Source organism: Myodes glareolus, chromosome 7, assembly GCF_982192425.1.
Source record: "Myodes glareolus chromosome 7, mMyoGla1.1, whole genome shotgun sequence".
Classification (NCBI taxonomy): Eukaryota; Metazoa; Chordata; class Mammalia; order Rodentia; family Cricetidae; genus Myodes; species Myodes glareolus.
The window spans coordinates 4,637,628-4,650,470 of record NC_142032.1 but is presented as its reverse complement, the minus strand read 5'-3'; the positions used below and the strand labels follow the sequence as shown (position 1 = coordinate 4,650,470).

General features: G+C 51.5%; 1 protein-coding gene across 3 annotated transcripts in view; it reads right to left on the bottom strand.

Moving 5' to 3' along the window:
• The window catches only part of Afap1l2 (actin filament associated protein 1 like 2), a 105,334-nt gene extending 100,939 nt beyond the window's left edge, over positions 1–4,395 (bottom strand). For 2 of the 3 annotated variants that reach the window (XM_087907740.1, XM_087907741.1), the window contains exon 1: positions 3,385–4,395. In XM_087907740.1, the coding sequence (XP_087763866.1) occupies positions 3,385–3,400 (16 nt within the window). In that variant the 5' untranslated portion in view covers positions 3,401–4,395. The remainder of the gene's footprint in view (positions 1–3,384) is intronic. The other variant, XM_087907742.1, reaches the window with a different exon arrangement.
• Positions 4,396–12,843: the final 8,448 nt, after the last annotated feature.

Below are 12,843 nucleotides of genomic sequence, written 5' to 3'. Positions count from 1 at the left end.
GGCACTGCTTACGTCTGGGCCACAACATCACCTAAGGAAGCAGCAATCAGACTGAAAAACCAAAGGCAAAGGAGAAGAAAAAGTCACCCACAACCATTTTAGATGCTATTACTCCCTTCTAAAATGAAGTCTCTCCATCTCAGCTGGGCCAGTTCAGATCCAAGTGTGACGCAACTTCAGGAAGCTTCGGCATGAGGTTCCAAGTGTAATCCACAGATAGTAGGTCAGTCACATTTGGCCCTGGACCCACTCACCAGCTGGGAGAGCAATAGGAACCAGGATCCTTGACTGCATGGGGTGAGGTCAGCCAATGGGCTCATGCACAGTGATACAGGATGCTCTTAGGAGAGTCATAAATATATAAACACTCAGGGATGGGGGCCACTTCAAGGCACCCTGTAGGACTTGGCACTGAATCTTGGACACTTGTAGGGGTCTCACTGCTTATACAGGGCCAAAGAGGTTCCCATGCAAGGCACAGCCACTTTACCAACACTTTACAGCAATTTTCAGAACAGCTGTGTCCCTCTGGGAAGGGACCCTCACACCCTTCCACACCCCTGGCCTTTGCTTGAGAAAGCCATGGTGATCTAGCAGAAGGGGTTGGAAAGAGCTGGAAGAAACACCTATAAGGTGTTTGTTTTGTTTTAGTATTAAACACAGGACGATGTTTCAGCCATCCTTAAGCTCCCTCAAGACAACCTAAAGTTAACCCAGAGCCTAAAACTCCAAGCTACTTTGGGGAGGAGGCACAACAGACAACAGTGAGGCTGTGGATGTGGAGAACATTTTCCTCCTGCCACGACAGCTTCCTAAGCTCTCAAATGAGAGAAAACACTTTTGGACTCTGAAGACAGTGATGAGCAATTCTACCTATGTGGGAAAGAGAGCTCGAAATTGGGAATTTGAAATATGAAAAGAATTTAAATTTGAAAAATTTAATTTGAAAAATTAATTTGAAATTAAATTGAATTTTTGAAAATTCAAATTTTCAATTTGAAAATTATGAAAGAATTTAAATTTAAAAAATGTCAGATACCGTCAGAATTCTTTGTTCAGTTTTACATAAGCTCCAAGAGCCCAGATGAGTCTTGATTTTCTATTTAACTTTATCATTTAAACCACTATACCTATTTATTCTGTAACTATTCAGTCTTACCTTTAAAATATGGGGTGTGTGTGTGTGTGTGTGTGTGTGTGTGTGTGTGTGTCGGAGCTCAAACCCAGGGCCCTGCTCATGCCTTCACCACAAACCTTACGAAAACATGTAAATGCCCAGTGCCTGAGCAGCAAGAGGAGCCTGGTCCCACCCAGGTTCCTGGTTTACCAGCCATGGAGCTTAGCACTTATTTTGTGGACGAGAGTTTGCATTCACTGAGTTCCCAAAGCAGTACTCATGGCCTCTCCTGAGAACAGACCCTGCAGCTCGCCTGGGAGAAGAAGATCCCCACATTCTTCCCAGAAAAAAAAACGAGCAGATATCAGCAGCATGGCATCAGTGAGATTTGAGGTCATTTCTCCCCAGAGGCGAACTGAAGAGGGTGGGTTGGGTTCTCTCTGGCAACCCAGGTGATCCTCAGATCTACCGACTTAGCGCGCTCAAGTGCACACATCTGCTCCCAAAACATAAACACTGATCTGACACCAAGTTCCCTTGAGTCAGCTGAAAACCCTAACTAAACCTGGAGGAGGATGAGATTTTCAGTTCCCAGGAAAGATAAATGAAGCAGATTTTAACCTGCCAAGAGCCAATTCAGAAACTATTTACACAAAAGCCTGCGGAAGAACCCTGGGCCAACATCTGCCCACCTGTTGTCTGTTAACTTAAACCTGTTTGCTGCTAGGGCAAAGAAGTAGCTTGCATCTTGGATCCTCCATTTGGGACCAATATCTCCTTCAGCTTTGCAATCCGGGGAGCTGAAGGGGCCCTGAAAGTCGGTATTTCCAGTCAGCACCCACGGCCTCAGCCACAAACCCTCTTCCCGCCCCCACCCCCAGAGGTTCCCTCCTTAAGGGCGGAGGCCCAGGGTGGAGGCGGGAGCCCAACACTGACTTTTCACCAGGAGAGGGGCTGTGGCCTCCAGTATTTGAGACCGCGTGAGGGCGAGTTCTGCCTTTCACGAACAAAACTGACCAGAGTCAATCGGAACTCAGATAAGACCACCGGCTAGACTTGGGCGAGGGGCTCCAGGGAAGAGACACGGAAAGAAACCTAAGTTTGCTGAGAGATTTCTCCCGGCGTCCCTCCTCCGCCCCACTGACCTTAGTGTCTAGACCCATTTACTGGTGGGTCTTGGCGGTTATCTCACTCGCCACTAATGATCCTGGTGAGAAAAACGCCATAGGAAAGCCAAAAGACGTTACTTGCTTAGGGAACTGTTCTGTCCTCGCAGGTCCCCTTATGTGAGTTCCTTCAATAAGAAACCACAGAGGGCGAGATTCCTTGGAAATCTGAGCATTCGCGTTACTACCCTCCCAGGGAAAACAAATTTAGAAGCCGCAAGCAGGTTTACCGTCAACAACCCCTGAAAAAGGTGTCAGTGCAAGAGGCTTTTCCCAGAGAAAGGCATGTGGGGGCGCACCGAAATATCCGCTTCGGGGGCAGCACCTTGAACCCGCTTTTCAAAGGACCTACTATCCGAGGCTTCTGGACTCCAGCCCCGGGGCTCCAAAACCCTTCGGGCATATCCGGGCCGGCCCGCCCACCAGGGTTTGGCCAAGATCCCTGGCCAGAGTCAAATCCAAGCTCGCTCAGCTGCCAGGACGCCTACAGGCGCTCCACCTGCTGGGCAGCCCACTGGGCTTCCAACCCATACCCCAGGCAGTTTGGGGGTGCAGGGTCCGCAAGGGATTCAGAGAGGCACGGTTAGCAAGTGGTGGATAGTCGGACCTTGCCAAGAACAGCACGCCACCCCACGACATCAGGAGCTTTCTTTACCACCAGACAAGTCTTTTCCAGGAATCTGCAAGCATCCCCTCAGCAGGGTAGCACCCATAGAAAGAACCCTACAACTCGCCCTTCTGCCCTCAGCAGCACCTCACTGTTGAGACCTTACTTGGGCCCCCTCGACTGTAGACATCTTTTCCCAAGGCAAACTGGGGGGTGGGTGAGGTGACAGGATGACTCCAGACACGCCCTGGGTTCTCCAACAGGTGAGAAGCCTCACCTTGACTTCCACGCAGAGACCCCAGCCGCCCAGAAAGATCCAAGGACGCGAGCCACATTCTATGCCTAGGAGCCCACCTCTTGGCCCTTGGCGCCTCGTTCGTCCTCTCTTAGGCTGCTGTTCTTTGGGTATAAACAGCTGATTCTGGTCACCTGAATCCGAGAGACAAGCCCCCTCCCTCTTTCCCGGAGCAAGTAGGTGCGCCCCGAGTCCTCACCTTTGTAGCGCTCCATCCCGGTCACGGCTTGCTTGCGCTCTCGGCGCTGCGAACGGCTCGGCAAGGCGCCCTCAGCTCTGGGTTACGAGCCCCAGCTGCGTGCTGGCCCCTCCCAGTGAGGTCACGCTCGCCGCCCGACCTCCCGGAGTGGCCGCCGCGCCCCCAGCCCTCCGATCCAGTCTCCTCCCGGGCGCGTCGCCCTAGACCGCGCCTGGGATCTCCGCAGCCGGTCCGGACAGTGGGAGCTCGCCTCCTCGCGCGCCCGGCCCTTTGCTCCCCGCCCCGGCCGCAGATCACTTCCTCCAAGTCGGCCTGAGGGCGGCGGCGCGAAGGGGAGAGACTGGGTTGTCCGCAAAGCCTGGGGGAAGCTACGGGAGCAGCAAGCGCCCGCAGGTCTCCACCAAGATCTGTCTTCTCAAGTGCAGCGACTGCGAACCCAGTGCCGGGAGGAGGAGACTGAGGCACAGCGAGGAGGTGGAGAAGGACCTAGAGCGCCTCCTGTTTGACCCCTCGAGCCAGTGCGCTCACGTCCTGTGCCCTCCAGGGTGAGTCCCTTGAGCACCGCTGCGAAGCCCTCACCTGGCGCTCATTCTCGGTCCTGCTGGCCCGGGGCACCTGTGAATCACGCACACTTGACGGCACAGGAAACCTGCAGCTCACTCGCAGGTTTTGGGGGCGTCTGTAGACGAGGCTTTCCTGGGAAGGACTAGAGAGTCTGGAGCTTCCGCGACAACCTTGGACTTCTGAAAAGATGGCACCTGTCTAAGGTACACGCGTCTGACTCCGCATCACCTCCACCGAGGAACCATTTGCCTCCTTCTCCAGTCCTACCGCGCTCCTCAATCCTCCCAAAGCCTCACGCTTTCCTTTAAACTTTTGGGTTTTCACTTTTGAAAACGTGCTGTGTGCCGGATGCTTGGTTTCTTGACAAGTTTCCCAACTGCCTGGAAGAAACACTTAGGGAAGGTTTGTTGTTCTTTTCTGGGAGACTTCTTCATGCTTCCTTGGAGCCAGGGACCTCCCGCCCCAACCATCTGCACAAATTCTTTCCCTGATTACAGGGGCAGCTCACAGGGACAGAGCCCTCCTGGCCAGCCAGGAGCCTTGCTCAGGGCTGCAAAGCCTTTCAGTTTGTGATAACAAGTCACTGTCTCTCTCCTGTAGGAGAAGGAACAAGTTTTTTTTGGGGGGGGGGGGCGCTAGCCCGAAATCACATGGCTTCAAAAGTGCTGCAAAGGAAGGAACCCCAGGGCTGACTACTTCCAAGTTTATGTGTGTAGGTCAGAGACCTCCACATGCCACCTGCACATGATACAAACACACACACACACACACACACACACACACACAGAGAGAGAGAGAGAGAGAGAGAGAGAGAGAGAGAGAGAGAGAGAGAGAGAGAATTGGTGGCAAGAATGTCCCAGGGAATCTGGGCAGGAAATGGTGTTCAATTGGCCTGCCCAGTGGGCCTTGAACAGGGTCAAGCAGAAGGGGGCCCCTCCCTTTGGTATTTTCCTCCTTCCCTTTCTGGCTCTTGCAAATGGCCCTGCCACACACTTTGGAGATCATTCCCAGCGGAGCCCTGGGTTTTCTTTGAAGCCTCAAGTCTGTGGTCACTGGTCACTTTTGGCTAGACGTCTGCCCTGCCTGATGAAATCAGGTGAGCAGGTCCAGGCCCAATTCAGCAGAGCCTGTTTGAGCTAACCTCCTTCCGGGAAAGTGGAAAAGGCCTGGAGCTGGCTGACAGCCCTAGGGTTAATGGGTCTCCTCTCTATACAGGAGAGCACAAAGAAGTGCTTGTCTCTAAACCAGTTATTTCTTCCCTGAATCCTACACACACACACACACACACACACACACACACACACAAAGAGAGAGAGAGAGAGAGAGAGAGAGAGAGAGAGAGAGAGAGAGAGAGTTGGAAATGTAGTTCAAGTTGATGTAAAACTGTAATTCTCAACGCTGTTCTGGAACAAAACTGAAATGGCAGGAATCATCAACAGGAATTTTGGGCAGCCCTTCCTTGACCTCACCCAGGCACGGTTTCATCTCTCCATGAATCTCTACTCTTGGCAACTTCCACAAAGAGAAAGTCACTGAGCTTCTGTCAGACTCCTGGAACCAAAAGGACTCTGAACCCTGTATCAAGCACCACTGGTCATGGGGTGTGCTAACCAAGCCAGCTTTGGGGGGCAGCATATACACCTTGGACACCCTAGAAAAAAAAACCAGTGCAGGTGCTGAGGGGACAGAGTCTCACCATGCTACTCAGAATGGCCTGATGTTTCTAAACTAAGAATAATATATCCCTGGAATTTCCCATCTAACCTTTTCAGATCCCAACTGAGAAAAACAAGACGGTTAAAAATGAAGCGGCAAGTGAAGGAGTCCTGTCGTGAGTCCTACGCCAGCTCGGCAGGGATGTTGTCTTGTGTTCGAGACACAGTCTCAGGGAACCAGGCTGGCCTTATGCTTACCAAGTAGCCAAGGATAGCCTAATTCTTGATCCTCCCGCCTCTGCCTCCCAAGTGCTACAACACCATGCACAGCCAGGAGCCAGGCTTCTCCAGCTGAGCGACCCAGGAGGGCGTGTTCAATGCAAGATGCTGCTTTACAAACCTTATCCTTAGTGCACACATTACTTCCTCTCTGCTCTCAGAGGTGGGAGGGGCCAAGGCAGTCACTTTACTGTAGCACCTGTGACACTAGCTCCCCCAGGCTGTGACATAGGCCGTGACTGTCACATCATTGTTCTTAACTTCATCTCTATTCATTCTTTTTTTATTTTTTTTGTAATTTTATTAAATTATAAAAGTTTCCATTTCTGCCCCTCCTCCCACCACCCTCCCACTCCCTCTCCTCCTCCCTCTCCATCCCTAAGAGCAGTCAGGGTTTCCTGCCCAGTGGGAAGTTCAAGTTCCTCCCGCCTCCCTCCAGGTCCAGGAAGGTGAGTGTCCAGACGGACTGGATCCCCAAAATCCAGTATATGCAGAGGAAACAAGTCCCAGTGCCATTGTCAATGGCTTTTCAGAAAGACTCCGGGCCAGCCACATTCAGAGAATCCGGCCACATTCAGAGAATCTGGTTGGATTGCGTCCTCGTTCAGTCCCAGTTCAACTGGCCTTGGTAAACTCTCATACACAGAGACCCACATCAGAACACTGGACTTAACTCCCTAGGTCCAAACGAGAAGCAGAAGGAAAGAGAACGTGAGCAAAGAAGGCAAGAGCAGAGAGAACCTTCATCCCTCGATGGATGGCGATACAGACAGAGACCCACATTGGAGCACTGGACTGAGCCCCCCAAGGTCCAAATGAGGAGCAGAAGGACGAAGAAAATGAAAAAGGAAATCAGGACTGCGAGGGATGCGATCACCCACTGATACAAGGGGACGGATCTAATCTCTATTCATTCTTTCACAGCCGCTCAGAGAGATGACTCAGCAAATAAGAACACTGGCTGCCCCTTCAGAGTGCCGGCTTCAGCTTCTAGCACCACATGGCAGCTCACAACCATCTGTAACTCCAACTCTGGGGGATCTGAAGCCCTCTTCTGGTGTCTGCAGGCACTGCATGCATATAGTGCACAGACATACATGCAGGCAAATAACCCATACAACATAAAAAAAAAATTAAAGGATTAAAATTAAAAATTTAACCCCCCCAGGAGTCCCTGCTCCTCCGTCCTCACCCTCTCCTCAGCCCAGGCCTCCTCAATGGTCCTTTCAAGACGGCTGACCCCACTCACTATGCATCCTCCTGCACTTTAATAAAGAGAGTTTATCCTTTGATTTCTGTGTCTGTTTCTGTCCACTGGAGGCCAGAAGAATCCCCTGAAGCTGGAGCTAGAAGCTGTTCTGAGGTTCCTGGCATGGTGCCGTGGTCTGCAAGGACAGCCACACTTTCGGCCCCTGAGCCATCCCCCTAGGCGCCAAGGCTACTGTGTTTAACATGGCTCCTGGCTGGCAGCATTGTGCCTGAGCTGAAGGGTGTGCTGGGACAGAACCGCTGACTGTGGTGAGCCTGGGAAGTGGGGAGAGACAAGGGAGGGACAGGAACAAGGTGTAAGGTCGGTGCACTTGGACCTCTTTCCACCAAGGAGGCCCCTCCTGCCCCTCTCCACCACTTCCCAAGAACCCACCGTGTTATGATGGGGGTTGCTAATCCGCAGATTACGTCAGAACCTTCACGGTTCAGTCACCTGTCAGAGACTGGCTGCTCCAGCTGGGACCAGGCCCTCTGCACGTGAGTTTGGACTTGGGGTGGCAGTTCAGATGAAACAATGAATAAATGAATGGCCATTTAGATATTTTCCCCCTATAAGAGAAAAAAATTTAAAAAAAAAAATGTCTTTGCTGGTTGGCTTCAGAAGAAGGTACCAGGTCTTCTGGGACCAGGGCTTTTCGGAGGCTGTGTCATTTGAACCAAGAAGTAGAAGAACAAATGGATTATTGTTTTTAATTGTTGTCTTTAGACTGGGGAGGTGGGTCAGTGAATAAGACAGTTCCTGCTCAAGTATGAGGTCGTGAACTCAAATCCCCAGAACCCAAGTAAATGCAGGCACGGGAGCACACATCTGAAACCACGGTGCTCCTACGGTGAGACACAAGAGCCGAGAATCCCCAGAAGCTAGAGGGCCAGACATTAAAGCACAAGAAGAGGCTGGCAACAAGGAGGCCCTGTCTCCAACAAGGTGGCAGCCTGGATGGCAAGGGTATTCCCTGAGTCCCATGCACACTGACCCACAACTCACACATGCCCGCCCCTGTTCAAGACTCAGCAGCTAATGGGACATAAAACAAACATCTCTTGAATCTGACCGGCTGATATAGTAGCATCCTTTATGTTCCACTAGGGGAACACTGGCTGGGGTCCACTTCTTACATTACATTTGAAGAAACTGAAGCCTGGGTTTGAGGTTAGAAGCATGCAATAGACACGTCTATTGATGAAGTCTCTGAGCCAGTATGTCTAAAGCACTCTAAAATAAATAAATATTTGATTCACAAAAATCAAGCAAAACCTGAGAGGGAGAAGAGGAGGTGGGTAGGAGAAGGGGGAAGCCAGAGGAAGAGCTCCCAGCATCCTGTGAGTTTGGTGACTTAATGAGAAAAGAAAGACCAGCTCAGGGCCAGCCTGTGGGTGTCCGGGTGATGTCACCTCCACCTTCTCTCGGGTGTGACAAAGTCACAGACCGAGGAACTTGGGTGAGTGTGGTGGTTCCCAGCTCTACCTCTTAAAGCCTCCAGAGTCCAGAAAACTCCCTCTGCTCCATGATGACTCCATCTATGCAAATGCAGCTCTTGGTGTTTGCCAACTCCCTTGTGAGATCTGCCTGCAGTAAACAAACCCACAGGCCTAAGCAGTGGACGAGCCAAGAGCTTCTGATGTTGGTCTGGGGAGTACAGATTGGAGGATATTCCCGCCTCACATTGCTCACAGAGGCCACAATGCCAAGAACGAGTGCATTTGTTGCAGTTACACTGTGGGTCCAGGGCTCACAGCTGAGCATCTTACCCCCCACCACCACCACCCCCAAGGTGTAGACATGCAGACCGGCAAGGTGTCTTATCCTGACTCTATGTACACAGTTGCACCCTCCTCTAGGAACTCTCTGGGCACCAGGTGGGCCTCACCCATATGTTTCTGCTCTGCTCAGTTTATTCTAAACTTTGGATTCTGAGATGCTACCTGCATACCCCGGAAGAGATCAAACCTGACCCACCGTCCACTCTTTTCTCTGGAGACCACACATTCAGCCCAGAGCTGCTCTGCAGTCACCAGGAGTCTCAGCTGGGCCTTCTCCAGGCCTGCGAGCTGGGGCGCGGGAGAGGACAAGTTCCTCAGGACTCAGCCCACCCAAGTCAGAGGTTCTCTAACTCCATGGACAGGGGCTTTTTTTCTTGTTTGTTTGCCAACACTTGCCCCACCCACCTCCCTGCTCCTGGCTTCCCATTCTCTACTGTGACCCCCACACTCCAAGAATTTCAGTGCTGCTTGGAAACTTGGGACCAGGGACAGACCCACCCATGAAACAGGACTTTAAAAGCTTGAGAACCCAGAAGCTCTATAGTGCCTGCTCGAGGGTTCCGGCATGGATTCACTTTCTCTATGTGGCCGCCACTGTGGCTGGTCTCCTGCTCCTCCTGCTCCTCCAGCTTCTCCTGCTCCTCCGGCTTCTCCTGCTTCTCCTGTTGCTCCTCCTGTTGCTCCTCCAGCTGTTCCTCCTGCTCCTCTTCCTCCTCATGCTCCTCCTCCTCCTCCTGCTCCTCCTCCTCCTCCTGCTCCTCCTCCTCCTCCTGCTCCTCTTCCTCCTCCTGTTCCTCCTCCTGCTCCTCCCTGTGATTACTAAGACTGTCTTTTCCCTTATGAATCTCCAGCAGAAAAGCAAACAGACCAGACCCAGCAGCCCACAGGTAATCTCCAGACAAGGAGTCAGAAGTGTCCTTGTTGGTGGAGCAATGCCTTCCAGAGCTGGCAGAGACCCAGAGCTCTGACCCTTCAGACTCCGCCCACAGCCTTGTCTTTCCCCAGCCCTACTAAAAAGGTTGAAGATGGAGAGGCTTTGATATTCTGACAGACTCAGTCAAGATTCCGTTCTCATTTAATGGCAAAAAGTGAAGACTGTCATCTTAGGTCCTTGCCTCCAGACAGGGTGTGGAGCCATGGGAACGGGGACTGCATAGAAGCCCTGGCGTTGGGTTTACAGGTCTGCTGCTGGCCCACAGCGCTACCATAAGCCTGCAGCATTCACACTGACTCATCCACTTCTCCACAACAGGGCTTCCCCAGAGCCTGCTGCCAACCCAGTGTGGTACACCCAGGCCTCCTGGGTCTGCCTGCATGCCAAACCAGGCCTGCACAACTCAGCTCCCTTAGCGTGACCTGGCTTCCAAGTGTCCTGCTGTGGGATTTCAGAACACCACCCTCCTAGTACATAGGCCTGGACCGGGTTCCTACTTCTCTCAGCTCCTGGATAAACTCTTTTTAGACCCCCGTTTCACATGGTTAGATTCATGAATGGGGTAGAATTTCATGTCTACTGTCCCCTAAAGACATAGAGACGTTGATAGGCTGAGAAATGGAACTGGGAGGACTCTACCAGTCAACCCAAATCTTTATATATATATATATATGTGTGTGTGTGTGTGTGTGTGTGTGTGTGTGTGTGTGCATATATACATTATATATGTATATATGTATGTATGTTTTTAGAATCCAGAAAAAAGATGGGGCAGTATGAGTGAACCCCACCTCCCTTCGGAGGAGCAGAGAGGAGCCGGGTGGAGGACACAGGAAGGTGCAGGGTGTGCACCATTGCAGTCCTGAACTAAGATGCTTCTGCAGCAGGCCTACGTGCTGTTCACTGCACCCCACTGCCTGCTCTTGGACACTCATCATGTGTCATGTACAAGGTGGGAAAGACAGCGTCGAGAGGCCCATGAGCAGCAATGGTTCTGTACCAATGATACCAGGGTCCTAACTCTCTCCTCCAAGGCTGTGAAAGATGCTATATCTGGCCAAGTCCCTGACTCCTGCTCTGCTCATAGGCAGCCTTGGGAGACCCCAATACCAGGCTCTTCACTGGGGCCACAGCTCACCACACGGCAAGTACCCACAGACCATGTGGATTGAGGGAATAATCAGGTAAGCTTCTTCATAAAGCAATCGTGTCTCCAAGAGAACAGACACTGGATCTTGTGCTAGGTGTGGTGGTGCATGTGTAATCCCAGCACCTGGGAGGCTGCAACAGAATGACCTTGATTTCAAGGGCAGCCTGGGCTTCGGTGTAACATCCTGCTTTTAAAAAAAAAAAATGGGTCTTGAGGAAAGGTAATAAAGTATTACAGTATATAAATACATATTTGTCTCACTGGAGCATCTCAATGTATGTATGGCATTAAAGTGTCGTGGAGGCATAATTAGCATAAACTATGTAAAAGGACTACTGAGAGGAGGCAGTGATAGACACAACATTGAGAAACATTGGAACACAGGCTCAGAGTTTAGTTTTAAAATCTTCCTTCTGTCTTTTTCTCCCTAGGTGACCTTGAATGACTTGACATTTTTCTGTTTCGCTAGTGGGATGAGAGCAAAGTGATGTCCACCTCCTGGTCTGTTGTAAGGACCACGCGGTGAGGGCGTGGAGAGCATTGGCACCACAGTTCACGGCGGGTGTTAGATGCCCTAATTCTGAGATGGCTGAAAGAAAACAAGTGTTCCACCTCTGTGATGACACCCTAAGAACTGACGGCCCTGAGGGGGTCCCCAGAGCGTCATGTATGGGATGCTTGGTCATCTGGGAGTCAATAGGATTAGGACAGGAGTCAGGGGCTGTGGCCTTGTTGGAGTAGGCATGACCCTGTTGGAGAAAGTATGTCACTGGGGTGGGCTTTGAGGTTTCAAAAGTCCAAGCCAGGCCCAGAGTCACTCTCTTCCCACTGCCTGCTGACCTGGATGTAGAACTCCCAGCTCCTCCTCCAGGGCTTTGTCTGCCTGTGTGCCACGGTGCTCCCTGTCTTGATGACAATGAAACAAGCCCCAGTCAAGTGTTTCCCTTTATAAGCGTTGCCGTGATCATGGTGTTTCTTCACAGCTAAGCCAGCATCTGGGGTGGGTGAAACCCAGGCTTCTGGTTCTCTCAACAAGCATCTTGCTAGCAAGGACCTGGTTAGTGCAGAGCACTGGATTCATTGGGCCCCTCCTGCAGTCTCTGAGCTGCCACCAAACCACCTCTCAGGGGTCACCCTCTGCCCGCAGCTAAGTGTAGTGCTAGGAACTTGCTGGATAATTACTTGTTGATTTGCATCCTGTGGGGAGTGGGGGTAAGAAAACTGTAACCTACAAAGCCAGAGCTTCTCAACCTTAGCAGGACACTCTCCGGGAATTGTCTGGGAATCACACTGAAGTACAGATCCTAACTCAGCAAGTCTGGGATAGGACAGAGATTTTGCATTTCTGACAAGCTCCCAAAGGAGGGAGCTGATGTGACTGATGTTCTATTTAGGGAGCCAAGTAGTGTATAAACTGCCCTTTCCCCTAGTTAGCAAGAAGGAAATGCTACTTTCCTCGCTCTGCCCATGGCTGCACATTGTTTTCTCATCTTACAGGGCCCACACTAGAACGTCTATGAGTTTCATGCTAGAAAAATCCCAGAACAAACCCTTTAAGGCTTGTGACCCGGAGGTACACCAGTCTGTGAGTTTCTGCGACACTGACTGCCTTGCCAAGCTCGTGTTAGTTGTGTTTGTTGGTCTCCCTGAGCAGGAAGGGCTGAGTAAGACAGCAAAGGAGAGCAGCGTCCTAACTTCCTGTTGGACACAGCCTCAGGCAACCACACTTGCTCCTGGCAGAAACAACCAAGAGAATATAAATGGGGTCGTCCACAGAGGAGCCCGGCAGCTCAGGATATCTGACACCAGGTCCTACAACCAAGCAGCATGTGGGACCCCGTTCTGTC